The sequence below is a fragment of the Mustela nivalis genome, assembly GCF_964662115.1.
Source record: "Mustela nivalis genome assembly, contig: HAP1_SCAFFOLD_379, whole genome shotgun sequence".
Lineage (NCBI taxonomy): Eukaryota > Metazoa > Chordata > Mammalia > Carnivora > Mustelidae > Mustela > Mustela nivalis.
Window position 1 is genome coordinate 617,711 of NW_028136271.1, and position 22,661 is coordinate 640,371.

General features: G+C 34.6%; 1 protein-coding gene across 3 annotated transcripts in view; it reads right to left on the reverse strand.

Moving 5' to 3' along the window:
- LOC309857099 (conserved oligomeric Golgi complex subunit 2-like) overlaps positions 1-22,661 on the reverse strand; it is a 141,251-nt gene that overhangs the window by 14,358 nt on the left and 104,232 nt on the right. The window contains exon 6 of one of the 3 annotated variants that reach the window (XM_082749977.1): positions 21,988-22,085. The exons of the other annotated variants lie outside the window; for them this stretch is intronic. Coding sequence (XP_082606103.1) covers positions 22,022-22,085 — 64 coding nt within the window. The 3' untranslated portion in view covers positions 21,988-22,021. Of the gene's footprint in view, positions 1-21,987; positions 22,086-22,661 lie in introns of those variants that run through there. 3 annotated transcript variants of the gene reach the window in all.

A 22,661-nucleotide genomic window follows, 5' to 3' on the forward strand; every position in this document is an offset into this window, starting at 1 on the left:
AGAGTAACAGTTATCAAGGCAATATCTAGGCCTGAGAAAAATATTAACAACAATGTAGAATCTCTAAAGACAGAGATGGGATCTAATCAGGCTGAACTTAAAAATGTGGTGAATGAAATGCAGTCTAAGCAGGATACATTGACTGTCAGAGTAAACGAGGCAGAAGAACAAATTAGTGAGATAGAAGATAAGATGATAGAAGAGATGGAAATTGAGGAGGCATGGGAAAAACAAATTAAAAACCAAGAAATCAAACTGGAAGAGATTAGTGACAGAATGAAATGTTCAATTTAAGTATTATTGGGATCCTTGAAGGGGTAGAGAGAGGGGGGTTCTAGATGATATATTTGAGTAGCTGAGAACTTTCCTAATCTGGGGGGAAAATATAAGCATTCATGTCAAAGAGTCAGAGAGAACCGTTCACAAGATCAACAAAAACAGACCAATGCCACAGCATATAATAGCACAATTTGCAAATTTAGATCCAAGGAAACAATCTTGAAAGCAGGAAGAGGGAAGAGTTTCTTATTTATAAAGGGAGGAAAATTAGAATAATGTCAGACCTGTCCCCAGATACTTGGCAAGCCAGAAAGGGCTATAAGACATATCAGGGTAATAAGTGAAAAAACATGCAGCCCAGGATACTTTATCCAGCAAGATAACAGAATGGATGGAGAGATAAAGAGCTTCCAAGACCAGCAGAAATGGAAAGAATTTCTTACCATCAAGCTAACCCTACAAGAAATATTAAAGGGGGGTCTATAAAAGGAGAAAGACCCCAAGAGTGATATAGAACAGAAATTTACAATCTATAGAAACAAGGACTTCACAGGCAACATGATGAAAATAAAATCATATCTTTCAATAATCACTCTCAACATGAATGGCCTAAATACTCCCATGAAACAGCACAAGGTTGCAGATTATAAAAAGAGAGGGCCCATTCATATGCTCTCTACATGATACTCATTTTCAACCTCAAGATGCATCCAGACTGAAAGTGAAGGGATGGAGGGCCATCTTTCATGCCAGTTGACCTCAAAGTAAGCTGGGGTAGCAATTCTTATATCAGACAAATTGGGTTTTGAGTTAAAGACTATAGTCTTTACAGAAGGACACAATATAAATATTAAAGGGTTTATCCAACAAGAGTATCTAACAATTGTAAATATGGTATGCTACCAACATGGTAGCAGCCAATTACATAACCAACTATTAACCAAAATAAAGAGACATACTGATAATAACATGCTAACAGGAGGAGACCTCAGCCCTCAACTCAGCAATAGACAGGTCATTGATGCAGAAAATCAATAAAGAAACAAGAACTCTAAATGAGATACCACACCAGATGGACCTCATAGATATATACAGAATCCACCCTAAAATAACAGAATATTAATTTTTCTTGAATGCACTTGGATATTTCTCCAGAATAGATCGCATACTGGGTCACAAATCAAGCCTCAGCTGATACCAAAAGACTGAGATTATTTCCTGTATATTCTAAGACCATAATGCTTTGAAACTGGAACTCAATCACAAGAAAAATTTGGAAGAAATTCAAACACTTGGAATCTAAAGACCATCCTGCTAAGGAATCTTTGGGTCAACCAGGGAATCAAGAAAGAACTTAAACAAATCATGGAAACCAATGAGAATAAAAACACATTGGAGAAAACCTATGGGATCCTGCAAAGGCAGTCCTAAGAGGGAAATACATAGCCATCCAAGCCTTAATCAAAAAAATAAAAAATAAAAAAATTATATATATATATATATATATATATATATCCTGAATACACAAATTAACTATGCACCTTAAAGAACTGGAGAAAAAAAAAACAAATAAAGCTTAAATCATGAATTAGAAGAGAAGTTATTAAGATTAGATCAGAGATCAATTAATTAGAAGCTAGAAATATAGTATAGGGAATCAACAAAACTAGAAGTTGGCTCTTTGAAAGAATTAATAAGATCGATAAACCACTAGCCAGATTTATTCAAAAGAAAAGAGAAGGGACCCAAATTAATAAAATTATGAATGAAAGGGGAGAGATCACAACTAACACCAAAGAAACAGAAAGAATTATTAGAAATTATTATCAACCACTATATGCCAATAAATTAAGCAACCTGGAAGAAATGGATGTCTTCCTGAAAACCTATGAACTACCAAGACTGAAACAGGAGAAACTGACAGCCTCAGTTTCCACAAACAATAACCATAAACAAGATTGAAGCAGTGATTAAAATCCTCCCAAAGAACAAGAGTCCAGGGCCTGATGGATTCTCTGGGGGATTCAACCAAACATTTAAAGAAATAATACTTATTCTTCTGAAGCTTTTTCAAAAAATAAAAGCAGAAGGAAATCTTTCAGACTCGTTCTATGAGGCCAGCATTACCTTGATCCCCAAACCAGGCAAAGACCCCATCAAGAAGAGTTTCAGACCAATATCCCTGATGAATATGGATGCCAAAATTTTCAACAAGATCCTAGCTAATAGGATCCAACAATACACTAAAAGGATTATCCATCATGAGCAGGTGGGATTTATCCCAGAGATACAAGGGTGGTTCAACATTTGCAAATCAATCAATGTGGCAGAACACATTAATAAGAGGAGAGAGAAGAACCATATAGTCCTCTCAACTGGTGCAGTAAAAGCATTTGACAAAATAAGCATCCTTTCCTGATTTAAACTCATCAAACTGTAGAGATAGAGGGAAAATTCCTCAATTTCATAAAAACCGTCTATGAAAGCCCACAACAAATATCATTCTCTTCCCTTAAGATCAGGAGCATGACAAGGATACTCACTCTCACAACTATTGTTCAACTTAGTACTAGAAATCCTAGCAACAGCAAACAGACAACAAAAATAAATAAAAGATATTCAAACTGGCAAAGGAGAAGTCAAACTCTCTCTCTTTGCAGAACATGATACGTTTCTGTGGAAAACCCCAAAGATTCCACCCCTAAATAACTAGAACTCATACAACAATTCAGTAATGTGGCAAGATACAGAATTAATACACAGCAATCAGTTGCTTTTCTATACACTAACAATGTAATTGTAGAAAGAGAAATTAGAGAATTGATTCCATTTACAACAGCACCAAAAACCATAAGATAACTTGGAATAAACTTAACCAAAGAGGTGAAGGATCTATACTCTAGATAAACTACAGAAGACTTGTGAAGGAAATTATAGAAGACACAAAAAAGATGGAAAAACATTCCATGTTCATGGGTCAGAAGAATAAACTTTGTTAAAAAGTCTATACTGCCCAGAGCAATCTATACTTTCAACGCCATCCCAATCAAGATACCAATGGCATTTTTCAAAGTGCTAAAATAAATAATCCTAAAATTTGTATGAGAGCAGAAAAAAACGTGAATTGCCAAGGAAATGTTGAAAAAGAAAAACAAAGCTGGGGCATTATGTTTTCTGATTTCAAGATACATTACCAAGCTGTGATAATCAAAACAGCATGGTACTAGCACAAAAACAGATACAAAGATCAATGGAACAGAATAGAGAGCCCAATAAGGACTTTCAACTCTATGGACAAAGCAAAAATATATATCCAATGGAAAAAGACAGTCTCTTCAATTAATGGTGCTGGGGAAATTGGACAGCCACATCCAGAAGAATGAAACTTGACCATTCTCTTACACCATGCACAAGATAAACTCCAAATAGATGAAAGACCTCAACAAGAGGTAGGAATCTATCAAAGCCCTAGAGAACATAGAAAGTAACCTCTTTGACATCAGCCACAGCAACTTCTATCAAGACATGTCTCCAAAGGCAAGGGAAACAAAAGCAAAAATGAACTTCTGGGACTTCATCAAGATCAAAAGTCTGCACAGCAAAGAAAACAGTCAACAAAACAAAGCAACAACCACGGAATGGGAGAAGATATTCACAAATGACACTACAGACAAAGGATTGATATCCAAGATTGATAAAGAACCCCTCAAACTCAACACACACAAAACAGATAATCACGTCAAAAAATGGGCGGAAGACATGAACAGACACTTCTCCAAAGAAGACATACAAATGGCTAACAGACACATGAAAAAATGATCATTATCATTAACCATCACGGAAATTCAAATCAGAACCACACTGAGATACTATCTTACACCAATCAGCTTGGAAAAAATTAACAAGACAAGAAAAAACAAATGTTGCAGAGGTTGTGGAGAAAGGGGATCCTTTCCCCAGTGTAACCTGTTACACTGCTGGTGGGAATACAAGGTGGTAAAACACTTTGTTTTGTTTTGTTTTAAAGATTTTATTTGTTTATTTGACAGACAGAGATCACAAGTAGGCAGAGAGGCAGGCAGAGAGAGAGAGAGGGAAGCAGGTTCCTCGCTGAGCAAAGAGCCTGATGCGGGACTCGATCCCAGGACCCTGAGATCATGACCCGAGCCGAAGGCAGCGGCCTAACCCACTGAGCCACCCAGGCACCCCACTTTGGAAAACAGTGTGGAGGTTCCTCAAAAAGTTAAAAATAGAGCTATCCTATGAACCAGCAATTGAACTACTGGGTATTTAACCCAAAGATACAGATATAGTGACAAGATGGGCCATATGCACCTTGATGCTCATAGCATCAATGTCCACAGTAGCCAATCTGTGGAAGGAGCTGAGATGCCCTTGAACAGATGAATGGATAAAGAAGATGAGGTCCATATATACAAGGAATATTACTCAGCCATCAGGAAGGATGGATGCCTAATAATTGCATCAACCCAGATGTAAGCGGAGGAGATTATGCTAAGTGAAATAAGTCAAACAGAGAAAGGCAATTATCATAGTTTCACTTATTTGTGGAACATAAGGAATAGCATGGAGAATATTAGGAGAAGGAAGGGAAAAATGAAGGGGGAGAGGGATTCAGAGGGTTGGATGTACCATGAAAGACTGTGGACTCTGGGAATCAAATGAGGGTTGGGGGGGGTGTAGAGGGGATGGGTAAGCCCAGTAATGGGTATTATGGAGGGCACATATTGCATAGAGGACTGGGTGTTGTACACAAACAATGGATCATGGAACACTACCTCAAAAACTGATGAGGTTTTTTAACATTAAAAAAATGTAAATAAATAAATAAAATACCAAGGCAAAAACATTACACAAATGCCTGACGCTTAGTAAATACTCATTAAATATTAGTTTTTATTAATAAAAAAGATGCCAAATCTAAATGTGAAATGTGATTCAAGACTGTATCATAGAGCAGAAATATAATTTTTGCCATAACAAACATTATTGAGACAATCTACAAAGCTTGAAATCTAATGGGAACAGAAGGAGACAAACCATAAGAGACTCTGAATCTCATGAAACAAACTGAGGGCTGCGGGAGGGTGGAGGGGTAGGGATAGGATGGCTGGGTATGGACAATGGGGAAGGTATGTGTTATGGTGAGTGCTGGGACATGTGTAAGCATGATAATTCACAGACCTGTATCCCTGGGGCAAATAATAAATTAAGTGTTAATTAAAAAGAACTTAAAATCTTTACTTAGCCAGTATTATTTTATTAATATTAAGTTTCCTATTTGTGGATAATTTGGGGATCTGAACTGACATACTTAACAGGAAAGGAGTCCTGTGATTGCTGCCTACTCTCTAATGAATCACAAAGACAGTAATAAAATTGAATATGACAAAATATCAGCAATTGAGGAATCCAGGTGAAGGGCAAAGAGAAATTATTGGTACTTTTCTTGTCATTTTTATGTTAGTTTAAAGTTGTTTAAAGATAAAAATGCTTGCCATAAAGTGAAAAAAAAAAGAAAGAAAAAAAAACTTTATTTATCTAGCAGCATGTGAATATGGTCCTTTCTAGAAATAAGTGATGTTGAATTCAATGATTCTTAAAGTTTGGTGGAAGTTTTCTCAGACTCCTATTACCAGTAAACTCATAAAATGTTAGATCAACTGTTGAAAAAAAAAATGTCCACTATCTTGTTAGGGAAAAAAAAAAGATATTTATCTGATGGTCTTATAAAAAATTAATTTTATTGTCAATATTTAACTTTATTTACCTTAGTGAAGTTTATAAAAGATAGATGATTATTTTATGATTCAAATGAACTTCAATCAGAATTCTAGAGAAATGAGAAGATTTATGGATTGATAAAATATTATGATTAAATATTGATACAGTGATTATGTTTATATTTCCTGACTTTTCTTTATTTTACTTATTAGGAGTATTTCTAAATCACCAAATATTAATATTTTATTTTCAAGTCTCAGGTATTTTTCCCCTACCTCTATGAATTATTGCATGAATGTTGACATAGCTTTAAATTTGTGTTTTTCATGACTAGATTATAGTAGATGTTCTAAATGTGAGTTTGTAGTAAAGCCAAGAAAAAAAGTACAGATGATTAAAATAATTCATTTTTATCTACCCTCAGATGAAAATAAAATTTATCTTCACTTTCTCTCCATTAGCCATTTCAATATTTCTCTGACATTGAGAAATATCTGATATCAGGCAAGTGGATTGGCACTGAAAGACAGGAGGATGGCCCAGTCCCGCCCAGCTCTTTTAGGTCACCAGATGTGTGCTTGCACTGAGTATCTGTCACCTCAGTCCTTCAGAGCTTTAACCTGTACTTCATACTCTGGCCTTTTTTACTTTCCATTTTTCTCATTTCTTCCCCACCCTTCCTGCTTCTGAACTTATTTCTCATCAAAGTCATTAGAAGACCCTTAATAGCTCAAAGTATATACTTTTAATATTCCAGGCTAGGAGTTAATCATCACATCATGTAATTCTCACAAACATTATCTCAATTTTTGTTTTATTCTAAAAAAATAGGGCAACGTAGATGGATTTCCAATTCTGGCAGTGTGGAATAGTCCCATTCCTCATGGGTCTTCTCACACATAACAAAAAACCCCTGCACATAAAGCATGGGAACTCTCTGAAAGATGGGAATAAGAAAACATGGTGCTTGGAGAATGGAGGACTTGAAGAATAGCATGTCAGGGGGTTCCCTGGATTTCTTAATGTCCTAGAGAAGCATCCAATCCTGAATCACCAATACAAACAAACCAAAAAATCTCCAATAAAGCCTGCAACTATAACCAAATGGCCCCAAACTGGACAACCCAACCTTAGATGTTGTCTGGTAATCTATTTTCTACTCCAGCTAAATACTAACAGAAAAACCAGGATGCTTCCCTCCCTCCCCACTATGGTTTCATTGGCACTGAGCAAGAAGTTGATGATTTTTCTTCCACCACATCTCTTCTTACCCTTTTCCTACCCTTCCAAGCAGGAGTATGCGTTTCTCAGAGTACTTCCAATTAAAATAAAGTTACTGAAAAAGAAATCTTTGGGCCTAGATTGCTTCTCTAGAGAATTTTACCAAATATTTAAAGAAAAATTAATACCTATTTTATAGAATTACCTCGAGAAAACAGAAGAGGAGGAAACACTTCTCAAGTAATTTTCATGAGGCTAGTATTAGTTTGTTACCAAAACCAGACTAAGACAATATAAAAAGAAAAAAAAATACTCTACAGATACTGTCTCTCATGAACTTAGATACAGAAGTTGTCAACATAGTATAGCAAATCCAATCGAGCAATGTCTACAAAGAATATATATACCATTGTCAAGCAGGATTTATTCTGGTTATGCTAAAGTGTTTTAACATTCAAATACCAATCTTTATAATCTACCATCTATATGAACAGACTAAGGAAATCATATTTTGATATCAATTGATAAAGTAGTATTTTACAAAATCCAAAACCCCTTCACATGAAAACTTTTACTAAACAAGATACATATGGGAACTTCTTCAGCTTAATAAACAGCATCTACAAAAACTTCCTACAACCCACATAATATTTAGTAATGAAAGACTGATAACTTTCCATCTAAGATTGGCAAGAGGGCAAAGATCCACTCCCTCATTCTTATTCAAACAAAATATGAAGGTTCTAACCACTACAATGAGATAAGAAAGAAAGAAATATATAGACTGGAAATAAGTAAATAAAACTGCTCCTATCTGCTGATGGTATGACTGTCTATTAAAAATCCATAGGAAGCTAACAACAACAATAATAAAACCCTGGAACTAATCAGTAGTTCAGCAAGGTCATAGGATACAAGACCAACACACAAAAAGTCACCACATTTCTGTATACTAACAATGAATATGAAAACTAAAACTAAAAACACAATATCCAAGAAAGCGTTTTTGCAAAGATAAACTCATAATAAAATTTAAACAAAAAGGCATACATCCTGCAATAGCAAAAACAAACTTGACAAAGGAAAATATGGTGGGAGGAATCACTGTACCTAATATAAAGCCTGATAAGCACCTACAGATATATATTAAGGCGGTATGATGTTGGAAAAATGGAAAACACATAGATCAATGAAACAAAACAAGATAACCCAGAAGCAGGCCCATAGAAATGTACCTAAATGATTTGTTATCAAAAATGCAAAGAAAAACAAACAAACAAGCAAAACACAATTCATTTCAGGAGAGCCTTCTTAGCAAATGGTACTGAAGCAGCTGGGTACCCATAAGCAAAATTTTTTATTTTTATTTTATCTCTATTTTATTTTTATTTATTTAGAAAAGAGGGGGAAGGGCAGATAGAGAGAGAGAATCTTAAGCAGGCTTCATGCCCAGCTTGGAGCCCAATGTGGGACTCAATCTTACAACCTTGACGTCATGACCTAAGCAAAAATCAAGAGTCAGACAGAATCAACTGAGCTACCCAGTTTCTCCCCATAAGGAAGTTTTTAAAAGAACCTCAGCCTAAGCCTCACATTGTACAAAAAATTAATGCAAAATATATCCCAAATTTAAATGTAAAACATAAAACTATAAAAGTCTTAGACAAAACTAAACAAATAATAAAAGAAAAATATCTTAGGATCCAAGATCTAGGCAAGATTTCTTTGACTTGACATTAAAAGCATGATCCATAAATGAAAGAACTGAGCAACTGTACTTCATCACACTTAAAAACATTTGTTCAACAAAAGACCCTGTTAACGGGGGAAGGGGAAGTGAAGGTACAAAATGGGATAAAATATTTGCAAATCACATATCTGACAAAGAACTTTTGTCTAAAATACAAAAAAAAATCAAAACTCAACAATATGGAAACAATTCATTTAGAAAATGAACAAAAGATATGAATAGACGTTTCACCAAAGAATACATATAAATATAAGCAAATAAAAATATTCAACATCATCATCAATCATGGAAATGTAAATTAAAATCACAATGAATTTTCACTTTGTACTTATCACAAAGACTGAAATTAAAAATAATAGTCTCAACATCAAATATGCATGAGGATATAGGAAAACTAGATCATTCATAGGTTGTTGATGGGATTATACAACGGTACAGTGATTCTGGAAAACAGGGTCTTAAATTCTTTTTTTATGATATTCCATGTATTTTATTTATTTTTTAAGATTTATTTATTTATTTGACAGAGAGAAACACAATGAGAGAAAGAACATATGCAGGGGGAGTGGGAGAGAGGGAAGCAGGCTTCCCACTGAGTAGGGAGCCTGTTGCAGGGTTTGATCCCAGGACCCTGGGACCATGACCTGAGCCGAAGGCAGATGCCCAATGACCAAGCCACCCAGGTGCCCCCAGGTTGTTAATTTCTTATAAAACAAATTATGTAACTATCAAATGACTCAATTGCATATTTGGTCATTTATCTCCAGGAAATAAACATTTATGTTCACCCAGAAACCTGTACACAATTATTCCAAGAAGATGCATTCATTATTGCCAAGAACTAGAGATACCTAACACATTCTTTAAGGGGTGATTGGTTAAATATCCTGGGTTCATCCATATCAAGGAATATTACTCAGTAACAGACTCCTGATGTACACAACTACTTGGATAAATGTTATGTAATTTTCTGAGGGGGGGGGAGCCAATCCCAAAAGTTTATACACCCCATGATTTATTTATATGACATTCTTACAAATTAGTTGTCACTGGCATTCAGGGACCAGAAGAGGGAGGTGGGAAGAAGATGGATGTAGTGTTAAAAAAGCATCAGGAAAAATCCTTGTAGTAATGGATCTGTTCTGTATCTTGACTCTATCGATGTCAGTATCCCAGTTGCGATATTTTACTCTACTGTTGCACGATGCTACCATTATGGGAAACTAGGCATGTTAGTTTTCTAGGGCTGCCATAACAAAATACCATACACTTGATGACTTAGCAAAAGAAACTTATTTCCTTGCAGTTCTAATGGCTGGAGGTCTGTGATTAAGGTGTCAGCAGGTGTGGCTTTATGAGAGAAGGTTCTTTTCTTTCTTTTGTTCTTTCGTTCTTTCTTTCTTTTTAATGTTCAGTTAGCTGTTCTAGGCCTCTCTTCTTGGCTTGTCAGTTGCTGTCTTCTCCCTATGTCTCTTCATATCATCTTCCCTCTACGTGTCTCTGTCTCTCTGTCTACATGTCCCATTTTTATCAGGATAATAGTTCTTTTGGATTAAGGGTCACCCAAAAGGCCTCGGTTTAACTTAACTCTATAAAGATCCCATTTCCAAAACAGAATCACCTTCTGAGGTGCTGGAGATTATGATTCTAACATATTTTTTGTAGAGTATAGAGGACAGAATTCAGTTAGAACAAAGAATATGAAGTAATTTAAATGGATAGCCTCCCCTATACTCACATAGTTTATAATTACTGTGATAGACATGGATACTACTTTTGAGTCAGATGGGTCAGTCATTTATCTCATCCCCAAATTGGGGATTGAATATGTGTTAAAATGTACAGATAGACTGAGAAGTATTTTCCTGATTGGCAGTCATAAATATATATATATATATTTATATTTATATCTATATTTATATATAAATAATCAGTAATGTTATTTGACCTTGTGTACCAGGTGTTTTACTGCATAATATTCTAGGGTAATAGTTGAGACCTTCTGCCAATAGAGGGGTAGAAGATATTCTCAGTTAGGATTATTTCTCTACCCTTTTACTGAAAACCTTTGCTACTGTACGATTCTGATGTTACAACTACTATTTCTAGGGCTGGGTCTCTCTCTCTGTCTATATACTGAAGGAATAGAGTCTAGAGCCTTTAACAGCAGAAATATATATGTATAGAGAGGTTAAAATATAGCCAGGGACCTGTACTATTTTTACTTCTTGTGTTACCCTGATTGTTTGATATTTTAATAAAGATAGAGTTAGAAATTAAATTTGAACTAGAAATTATATTAAACTCAGGGTTCCTGGGTGGCACAGTGGGTTAAGCCTTTGCCTTCAGCTCAGGTCATGAACTCAGGGTCCTGGGATCAAGCCCCGCATCGGGCTCTCTGCTCAGCGGGAGCCTGCTTACCCCTCTCTCTCTGCCTGCCTCTCTGCCTACTTGTGATCTCTGTCAAATAAATAAATAAAACCTTTAATAAAAAAAGAATCACTGCTCAATATACTGATTGTAACATCTCATATGGGTACAAATATGTACATAATGACATAAATATGTATATTTATGTATATATAGAAATATAATTATTTTCTCATTGATGGAAGCATGAGAGCCAAAGTTGTTCTTCTGTTTATCCTTCTTGTGCCATAAATGTGTGATTATTTTTACCCCACCTTATCCAAAAAATGATTTGAGATAACCTATATAATGAAATCAGTCCAACAGTGTAAAAGTAATCCAAAAACTTGTAATAAAGAAAAAGGTCAGTAAAATAATATAAATTCAATAGTATGTTTACTATGTAAAATATGGTAACACATTACATTAAAGAAAGAATCTAATCCAAATATTCAAGGATGATTTATCATTTGAGTATCAGGCAATGTGTCACTGTGCAAAAAAAAATATGTATCTTGGTAGATGTCATAACATTTTAAAAAAGATTTTATTTGAGAGAGAGAAAGAAAGCACAAGTGAGGAGAGGGGCAGAGGAGAAGGAGAAGCAGACTCCTTGAGCAGGCAGCCCTACATGGGGCTCCATCCCAAGACTCCCAAATCATGACCTGAGCCAAAGGCAGATAGATACTTAACCTACCAAGGCACCCATAGGCCCCATAACAACATTTTATAAAGTTCAGTATTTTCAGTGATTACAATATTTTAAAACACTAGGCATAAAAGGGAACGTTTTTTAGCACAACAAAACCTGCATATTTAAAGACATCATATATGCAATGAACAAATTTTAAGACATCCCATCCCTTGCCAGTTGCTCTTTTGTTGAACTTATTTCTCTGACTTTTCAGGAATTCCACATTTGGAGCTCTCTAGTTTACTTTCCAACCTTGGAACTCAGAACTTGTTAATACCATTCAACTAATAATATTTCCTGTTTTGGCCCTGTCTGTCACCTTTGGAGACTAGAAGATATATACTTTCTAAGGAGATAATTGGCCATTCAAAAAAACCTCCAATTTGCTAATAGGCCAACTAGAAATTTATGAAAACTTGTACAATTTTAATTGATATGAACCATTCCTTCTTTATAAACTATTTTCCTGGTTTATTTCTCAATTTGTGTATGCATTTTAATTCTTGTTTTTGTAAGAATATGAGTATATAGTGTACATGTATGTGCACATATTATGTAAACAGAGAAATGTCATAAATTTATGATTCTCAAATGATGTTTATGAGTACATTGGTTTTGGTTTTATTTTTAGAACATTATTAGAAATATTAAGAATACAGATTCTATTAGGCTATTTCTGACCTAGGGTGTTGATCTCTGATCAATAGATCAGACAGATCTCTATAAAATAATTTGGGGAAAGAAAGATACAAATGGAAGAAAAAAAAACAGAATTTGGAGTCCTTGAGATTACAAATAATAATGTCAGCTCTTAATATATTTCTTATTTAGGGGATTTAACCACACCTTAGCCTTCTGGTCCTTTGACAGAGCCTAAGTGACCTAAGAGGAGCAAAATACTCAATTCCATTCCATTGGAGCCATATTGTCCCACCTAATACTGTAAGTTTTTGACCCTCCATAAGATTGAACAAGTACAGACAGACATTTACTGTGCTTTTGTTTATTTGCTCATTCATCTAACAAATCTTTATTGTACATCTGATGTGTGCTAGGTACTGTATTCAATGAGGATATAGCAGCAAAGAAATACAGTTCCTGCCCTCCTAAACTTGATATTCTATTGTAGAAGAGAGATGGCAAGTAAGTAAACAAACAAAGGCACTCCATCATTTCATGTATTAAAATTTTCCATAAGGAAAATCAATTAGGTTAAAAACAGTAATTCATGAAATGAATTATCATAAGGTTTTTGCCTTTGTAAGTGAACTGTGTTCATAATGTTTGATATGCCTACTATGGAAATGGAGGTACATAAAAGCAAAATTCCATGTGGACAGTACAAATATAAAGCAATTAAGAAAAAATAAAACCCTGAAATGAATAAGTTATTGAGTTATATTGGGTTAACTATGTGATTTTGCTGTTTAGATATATTGTGATATGGTGTTGAAGTGAAATTACTGTGTTTGCATTGGAAGCAAGTTCTATAGTGCTTTCAAAGGCCAGGTCCTCAGACCCCATGATAGAAAGCAACTTTGAAATATAAGAAGAGATCATGCTTAAGTCGAGCACATTGGCAAAGTGACAAAAATCGAAGTTCTCCTATTCCTCAGCATACACAGAGGCAAAATTTTAATGACTCACACGTATGAAATTACCAGTAAGAATCTCAATGATGAGATTCATTAAAAAGGGTGTTTTTTTTTGTTCTAGAGATTTAGAAAGGTCTGCAGATAATAAACAGGATGTCTGCTGTTTGACTGTATTGATTAAAATTTCTTAATTAGTATCTTTTCAAGGTGTAAAGGGAAAAGTGAATGAAACCAAACAATTAAAAGACCACAATGAACACATTGTTGGATAACTAATTTATTTCAGGTACCAGGTAAAGCACTTTTGTATAGATTATCTCAATGCAAAGAGGAGAAAAAAAAGAAAATAATGACCTACGTGGCAGTGGATTTTAGTGACTCTAAACCTTCCTTCCATCTATCATTAATAAGGGGTTAAATGAAGGCAAACTCTGGATGTTTGTAAGCAATGTTGATTTCTGTAAGTGTGTCCTACTGGGAGAATGGAGCCATAGGGTCTAATTCTTAGTCCCAAGAATTGTGGTTGCTTTGAAGTTCTCACAAACTTTTTCTTTTGACTGAATCATCTATTTTACTGCATAAAAACTGATTTTTACCTTGAAAAACCTGAGGCTAAAAATAAGGATGACTGTCAGTATCAATTGAAATGGTGGGGAACAGAAACATTCAGTGAATCTTTGCTGTTCATTGGGACATATCTTTATAAGCATGTAAACCCCCTAAGACAGACCATGGAGATTAGATCAGATCTGGCTATGATGTGCTGAATTTTGATGCAGAAATGAAGGGTAATATGTTTGTCCCCATGGGGACAGATCCATGACTGCATTTTTCAAAATGTCAAGGTTACATTTGAAAAGTAGTTACAATTTTCTCCCATTTCCTAAAGATAATTATCTGCTTGTCCTTCACACATAAAAATCCATGACTTAATGAAAATTTTCTTCACAGTATTAGGATAATAATTCCAACCTAACATGGCTTAGAGTAGAGTGTATTTTTTTCTTAATCTCCAGATTCCAGCGAATAAAAACATAGTATTGTTGGCTATTTAGCAATATTTTGTCTTTTCAACCACTTCAGTTTTGTAGGAGGTCATAGTTTGTTTCAGAAACTTTGTCAAATAAGCTATCTCTTTTTGGAAGTATTAATCTATAAAAGAAGAAAACATATTCTTATTTGTTCGAGATACTTCTATATAAAACAGTCTACCTCAGATAAATTGAAACTTACTGGATAAAAAATGTACATTTGTGTATATTTGGTATGCTTTACCAAGTCCTGATTTTATATGCAATAGCAGTATAGCTAAACATTGCAGTATACTTTGACAACTATTAAACCATCAAAGTTTATTGTGGTATAAATGTTAAAAATGCAAGTAGCTATTTGGAGGTAGATATTAGATAGTGATGTTTAATGAGATGGAATAAATGGCAAATGCAAAATAAAATTCTCAAATAATTTTAAGGAAAATTAATTTCAATTTATTAGAAATCTTTTTTTTTTTAAAGATTTTATTTATTTATTTATTTGACAGGCAGAGATTACAAGGCCGAGCAGAGAGCCTGATGCGGGGCTCGATCCCAGGACTCTGGGACCATGACCTGAGCCGAAGGCAGAGGCTTTAATTCACTGAGCCACCCAGGCACCCCTAGAAATCTTAATATAAGAATTATTTTTAAAAGTCTATGTAAGAAAATTTTGGAGACTGGTCAGTTGTAGAAAATCAATAACTAGAAGCATTAATTAAAAATTCTGTCACCATGCTGGGAAGTGAGAGGACATATGGACAAGATTTTAAAGATTTAAGTCATTTTGCAGATGTCAACAGGTAATTTGCCTTTATATTGGACAATTATTTTTAGTCCATAAACCACTGATACAGAAAAATGGTACCAAAATTATGGTCTTTCTGCAGTAATTAAACAGTGTATCTTTGTAAGAAATACTCAAACATGAAACATCATTTGGATTCAACTAAATATCATAAATATTATAATTTGTATATGTTAAAAACAGACATTTTCACATGGATCATCTTTTTTTTTTTTTTCAATATTTCATTTGTTTATTTGAGAGGGAAAAGAGAGGGAGAGAGTGTGGGCACACAAGTGGGATGGAGCAGGGGTAGGGGCAGAGGGAGAAGGACAAGTCAACTCCCCACTGAGCAGGGATCCAAATTCTGGGCTTGGTCCCAGGACCCTGAAATCCCACCTGAGCTGAATGCAGCCACTTTAACAGAGTGAGCCACCCAGGCACCTCTTCATGTGGATTGTCTTAGGTCATCTTCACAAGGACCTTGTGGAGCAATTATTTCAATTTTAAAGATAAGCAGATTAGACTTAGAGAGTTAGAGAGTCTAAGGAACTTGTTCAGAATCTCAGCTACTTGATGGTCAATGTGAACCTTAACTGAGCTCTTCTACCCCCAAATATTGTGATTTTCCCACTACCTACACCAACTGAAGTAATTAATAGCCTCATTTGGACATCTCAATAAAAATATCTTATCTCTTCAGTAAATATCTACAAGATTTCTACTATTTCTATTTTTTTTAAGATTTCTACTATTTCTGACATCTCTGCATTACATCGTGGAGATTGAAGAGTTACCTTGACTGATCTCAAGTAAATTTTGTTCTTCTGTATGTTGTTTAATATATTGTTTTTCTATGGCTGCTTTCAAAACTTTCAAATGAAGCATACATTTGACTGTATGTGTGTAGATGTTATTTTCCTTACATTTACTATGCTTATGTTCTAATGAGCTTGAATTTGTACATTTATGTTTTTCACCAAATTTGAGAAACAAGCCACATTTCTTCATCCATTTATTCTGTCCCTTTATTTTTTTTTCCTCTCCTGGTACAATCACTGGATATATGTTAGGCCATCTTCAATTGTTGCACCTTTTCTGAGTCTGTTCATTTTTTGCATTTAATTCTCTCTTATCTAATTTATTATTTATCTGTCTTAAAGTTCATTTACTTTATCCTCGATATGTTGTTAATCCTTTCAGGTGAAATTTTTATTTCAGATTGTATTTTCCACTTTTTAATTTCTTTTTTATTCTTATAGCTTCTATTCCTTTGCTGAGATTTGTCTTTTTATTCATCATCAATGTATTTCCATATCCATGAAGATAATTATAGTAGCTTGTTTAAAATCTGTTCTGATGCCAACATCTTGATCCATCTCTACTTTTGTCTTTGCTGATTGTTTTTTTCTTTGAGTGTGGCATTTTTCCATTTCATTGGAGTTTGTGTAATTTGGATTTGTGTTCTGGGTATAAATTATACATTGTAGAGATTCTGGATTAGGTTATATACTTTCAAAGAATGTTGTTGTTGTTTTTGAGTGTGCAGTTTGACAGAACTCAAACTACATTTTTTTTCCCCATGTGATGCATGGCAAGTTCGCCAAATATTTAGGCATAATGTGATGTTTCTACCTTATCTCTCTTTTTAGAAATCCTGTCCTCACTCTACTCTGCACCCTCTTAATTTTTCAGCTGTGTAGTTGTCCCAGACTCTGCTCTTCTTGGTTCATCAGTCTATTAAAAAGTTTTATCACATCCGTATTGTAGTTGCACAACATTGCACTAATGTTGGGGCTGTCTGTCCTCAGGCTCTGAGTGGTGAAACTAGAAAGCTTACCTAGGATTTTTCTCTTCTAGCAAGTGTTGACTTACCTGTGACATATGTCTGCTTTGCTCAGTCTTCAGTGACCTTAGATAATTGCTTTTCTTTACACATTACACTGTAGTTTATGGAATCATATAACATCTGGTGTTTGTACCTGGCTTCTTTTACTTAGCATAATGCTTTAAAATTAATTTGCAATATTGTATATATGAGATTATTACCTTATGTTCATATTCTTTTACTATTGAGTAGTATTTTGTTGTGTGAATATGCCACAATGTGTTAATCCATTAACTATTTAATGAACACTTGGGTTGTTTAGTTTGGGCTATTCTAAATAAAGTTCTTTAAAAATTCAAATAGAAGATGTTGGGTGGAAATATAGGGTTTTTTTTTGTTTTTTTTTTTGGAAATACTTGGTCATGTGTAGGTGTTACATGTAACTTAAAATATATTTTTTTTTTTCAAAAGCAATGACATTATTTTATATTCCCATCAATAATGTTTGAGATTTCCTGTAGATCCACATTTTCACTTGGTATTATCAGTCTTTAAAACAGTAACCATTCTAGGGGTGCCTGAGTGGCTATATCCTCAGAACCTATTCATCTTTTACCTGAAAGTTTGTACCCTTTGAGCAACATCTCTCCATATTCCTCAGCACCTAACTCTTTGCAACCACCATTCTACTTTCTAAGTAGAAAGCCTTTTTCAGATTCCAAATATAAGAGAGGACACATGATATTTTTCTTTTCTGACTAATTTCACTTGGCATGATGCCCTCAGTTTCCACCCGTGTTGTTACAAAAGGAAGGACAGGAAAATACCAGGGACTGACACTGACAGAGTCACCACGATCTGGAGCAATGCTGATCAATGTTTCTGGGGGAAGACAATATAGCACTGCCTCTTGAAGTTTTCTGGCATCAAAGCAACACATGTTGCTTCTGCTCTTATTTTATTGGCCAAAACAAATCACATGGCCCGACCTATCTTCAAAGCACATTCTTACCATGAATCTGGAAGGTTATTGGTTATTAGTCTTCATGTCAACCATCACTCATTAAAAATAACATTAGATAAGGATTCTAATTCAAAATGGGTAGCCTGCATAATTATTTTAGTCTTGTGGTTTTAAAGTCAAAGGTCAAAAGATTATGCATAATATTGGAATATTTAAGAGAACTTGATGTCCATCATGTCTATAAGTTTAATTTATTATGTATAGAGGAGTTAAATATATGAAAGATTTTAAATATGTCTGTAAAATGGACAATTAATTATCCAAATAGATATAGATGCAATTAAAAATATTTAAAGAAATCTAAACTAACATTTAAAAAATTTTAAAAAGATTTTATATATTTATTTGAGAGGGAAAGAGACGGTGTGTGTGCATGCATGTTCCTGAGAGCAAGGGGGAGGGGCAGAGGCAAAGGGAGAGGTTCAGGCAGACATGATGGGTGAAGAGCCCACCTTGGGGCTTTCTCACAGCCCTGAGATCACCACCTGAGCCAAAACCAGAGTCAGATGCTTAACTGACTGAGCCACTCAGGTTACCTAAGCTAACTTTTTAATGTGTAATCTCAGTCTCCTGAGAAGTGGTTGTTAATATTTTTTGAGTTATAAATGGAGTAATAAATTTTGCCTGTTGAACTTAAAAATATAAGAATGAATTAGGTTTATGAATTTATTACTCAAATAAATAAATATTAATTTTTAAAACCGAAGTAAACTTGAATAAATGCTATCCTTTTTGGGTATCAAATTCTCACATTTAATACTAGTCAATGCTATTATAATCTCAAGGTCTCCTTTATTTTCCTTTCTGAGCACAAAAGCCTGTGAAATGAATACTATTAGAGATTTAGTATGAAGGACATACTAAAAATATATGTTATAACACAGGAAAACCTGAAGATGCAGTGGGCTAAGTTTCTAACAGAATGATTATCTTTTCTTTTTAGTTTACATTAAAAAAGAGACAACATTTTAGAAGGAAAAAATACCATGTTTTCAAGACTCTTTAACATTTTTTTTTTACAAGAATAACCAGTACAGGTTAAGTTGACGGGATTTAGTGTAAGTAAAGTACTTACTGGAATTGGATGAGGGTACAAAGAGAAGAAAAATATTATATTTGATGAAACCCACTGTGCACATTTCCTTTAAGTATGGGCCTATGCAGTGATTTACCTCTGATGAGTAAGAGCAAGTAAGATACTCAAAAACATATGAGACAATTTATGTAATATGTGTATATTTATAAATATACTTATTTATAAATATAAATAAAGTATAAAGTATATATAAATATACTTATTTATAAATAAATATAAATATATTTATTTATGGCTTCATCTGTACCACAAGAGAAATTGTAATGACTCTGCAAAGACCACAAATCTTTTGCATATAAGTCAAAGTGTCTATTCCATATGGCTTAGGAATATGTGTAAAGCTTCCATATGGGAAAAATATTTTCTGATACCCAAATAAAGAATCAGGCATCAAAGAACCTACTGAAAAGTTTGGCAAATATTGACAATTGTCACAAAACTTTGAATTCCAATTAGAAAGTCTACATATTCTATTTTGAAATATTCTCTATCATTTTATATTAGAGCTGTTCAGAACTTTCTTCCAAAGCCATGGGATTTAATATATGATTATACCGTATAAACAATGCATACATGTATATGGATGTATATATTAGCATTCATTTCAGTTTGCTTCCAGTTTACATATCCTACTAGATACCCCAGTGACGGTTATTGCTCTCACAGTGAAACTAAAGAGATGCCAACTCTCTTGAAGCAAAGTCCAAAGCTTTAGACTAATGCTTATATATTTGATTTATATAGTTTATTTCTCCCAGAGTGTTCATTTTAAATTAACTCCACATTGAAATAAGTGATCATGCTAATAGCTGACAAGGCTAGGTTAGGCTGACTTTGTCTTCATGTCATTGACAGTAACAAGAAAAAAAAAAAAGTCATAGGTCCCCTTTTTAAAATACATTTTTTCTTTGAAAGTATTTATTTAAGTTTTTTTCAATTTTTCTGTTTTTTTTTTAATTTTTATTTTCAGCATAACAGTATTCCTTGTTTTTACACCTCACCCAGTGCTCCATGCAATATGTGCCCTCTCTAATACCCACCACCTGGTTCCCCCAACCTCCCACCCCTCACCCCTATAAATCCCTCAGATTGATTTTCAGAGTTCTTAGTCTCTCATGTTTCATGTCCCCTTCCAATGAATTTAATTGACATTTTAAAATTTAAATTTTATTTTGTTTTTTAAATTTTAAATTTAAATATATTTAATTTAAATTTAATTTCATTTTTCTCTTTTAAATACTGATAAATGCTGTCAGCCCCCAAAACTGTGGTCACATAGAGCACATGCAAAATGAGAAAATGGAATGCAGACTCACAAAAAAGAACCATTTCGCTTTTCTAGGTCCTTGTTTTTAAAGAGTAGAAAATTTACTTTCCCAAAAAGGAACAAATTCAGAAGGAAAGATTAGGATGAAAGTCACCTTCATCAGCCTATAAACATATACTCAAACCAAAAACACTGTAAACTGCAAAAAGATGCCAACTGTTTTTAAAAATAAATGGCAGATGACTTAAGTAAGAATAACTTTCATGGAAATTGAGTTGGTAGAGGTGTTCAAATTGTTCAGGAGGCACCAAAAGCATGTGAATCATATTCTTTTCTTTATTTTAAGATTTTATTTATTTATTTGACAGGCAGAGATCACAAGTAGGCAGAGACGCAGGCAGAGAGTGAGAGGAGGAAGCAGGCTCCCCACTGAGAGAGAGTCTGATGTGGGGCTCGATCCCAGGACCCTAGGTTCATGACCTGAGCCAAAGGCAAAGGCTTTAACCCACTGAGCCACCCAGGTGCCCCGCAAATCATATTCTATTGAAAGGAAGGAAGACTGAGATTCTGAACAAAAATGTTTTATTAGGCAGAAAAAAATATCAAAAAGTCTATGTACATATAAATATAAATGTAAATATAAATATATATAGAGAGAGACATACACACACACTTGTGTGTGTGTTTGTGTGTGTATGCATATATACTATCCCAGTCCTAAACCCCAGCACCTGGGTTTGTGACCTTATTTGGAAATAGGGTCCCTGGAGATGTAACTAGCGTGGATGAGATCATATTTGAATAGCCTGGGCCCCTAATTCAGGAGGACTTGTGTCCTTCTAAGGGAGACTGTGGATACACAGATATGCACTGAGAGAGAGGGCCATGTGAAGAAGTCCAAAGTCCAAATACATCAAGCTTGGAAAGGGGCCTGGTACAGATCCTCCCATAATACCTCCAACAGGAGCATGGTCTACGAGCACTGTAGCCTCTAGAACTGTGATACTGTCCACTTCTGTTGTTTCAGCCTCTAGGCTTGTGGTATCTTGTAATAGCACCCCTAGAAAACTAATACAACCCTGTTAGAGGAAAAGTAACCAATCAGAAGCCCATGAGGAATTGGAAAAGAGAAAAAAAATCTATCTATATATATAGATATGTCTATATCTATATCTACATAAATTACTATTTAAAACATTGAAAACGAATGGACATTTGAAAACCGTGTGAAAAGGAAAGCAAGCAAACAAACAAACAAACAAAAACTGAGCCCCAGGATTCACTCAAATTTTCACCTAGAATAGTTCTGAATGGTGCGCATAGGGAGGAGATTCCAAGGAAAAGATGGAAGTCTCCCTGCTGTGAGAAAAGAGAGATTGGGATTCAGGAAGGCTGGAGTGATGAAATGACCATGGGTTCAAGAGAAAAATAAGTCAAGTAGAAATCAAACTCTTGGAAAAATACACACTGGTGTCCTCTTCAGTCCTTGCTCCATAGGAAGCAGTGTGTGCCTAAGAAAATACTTCAGGTACTAACAAAGAGTCAAGGCAATGGAACCAGATGGTTGCCAAAACTTCTACAAGGCTAGAAGTCATTGGAGTAATAACCAGCCAGAGGGAAGAGTTCCTCTGGCTAAGTCAGAATATTCTGTAGAGACCGGGTAAGGAGCCTGAGTTAGTTAGTTGTAAAAAGGGTCAGAATTACCTACTAATCTCTCACTGCCCACGTGACCGCCAATAAAAGAAGGCAGACAGTAGCCTCCAAAGGACTCAGGTTATAAAAAGGAAGGCAGTTCAAAAGGGAAAGGGAAGAAGGAATAGACAGGAAAAAAAAATATGCCTAGCGAGGTAGTAGACTTCAAATTTAATTTCAGTAATGACCTTCAGAGTGAACGACTCAAATTCTGTCCACTTTGTTGTTTCAGCCTCTAGGCTT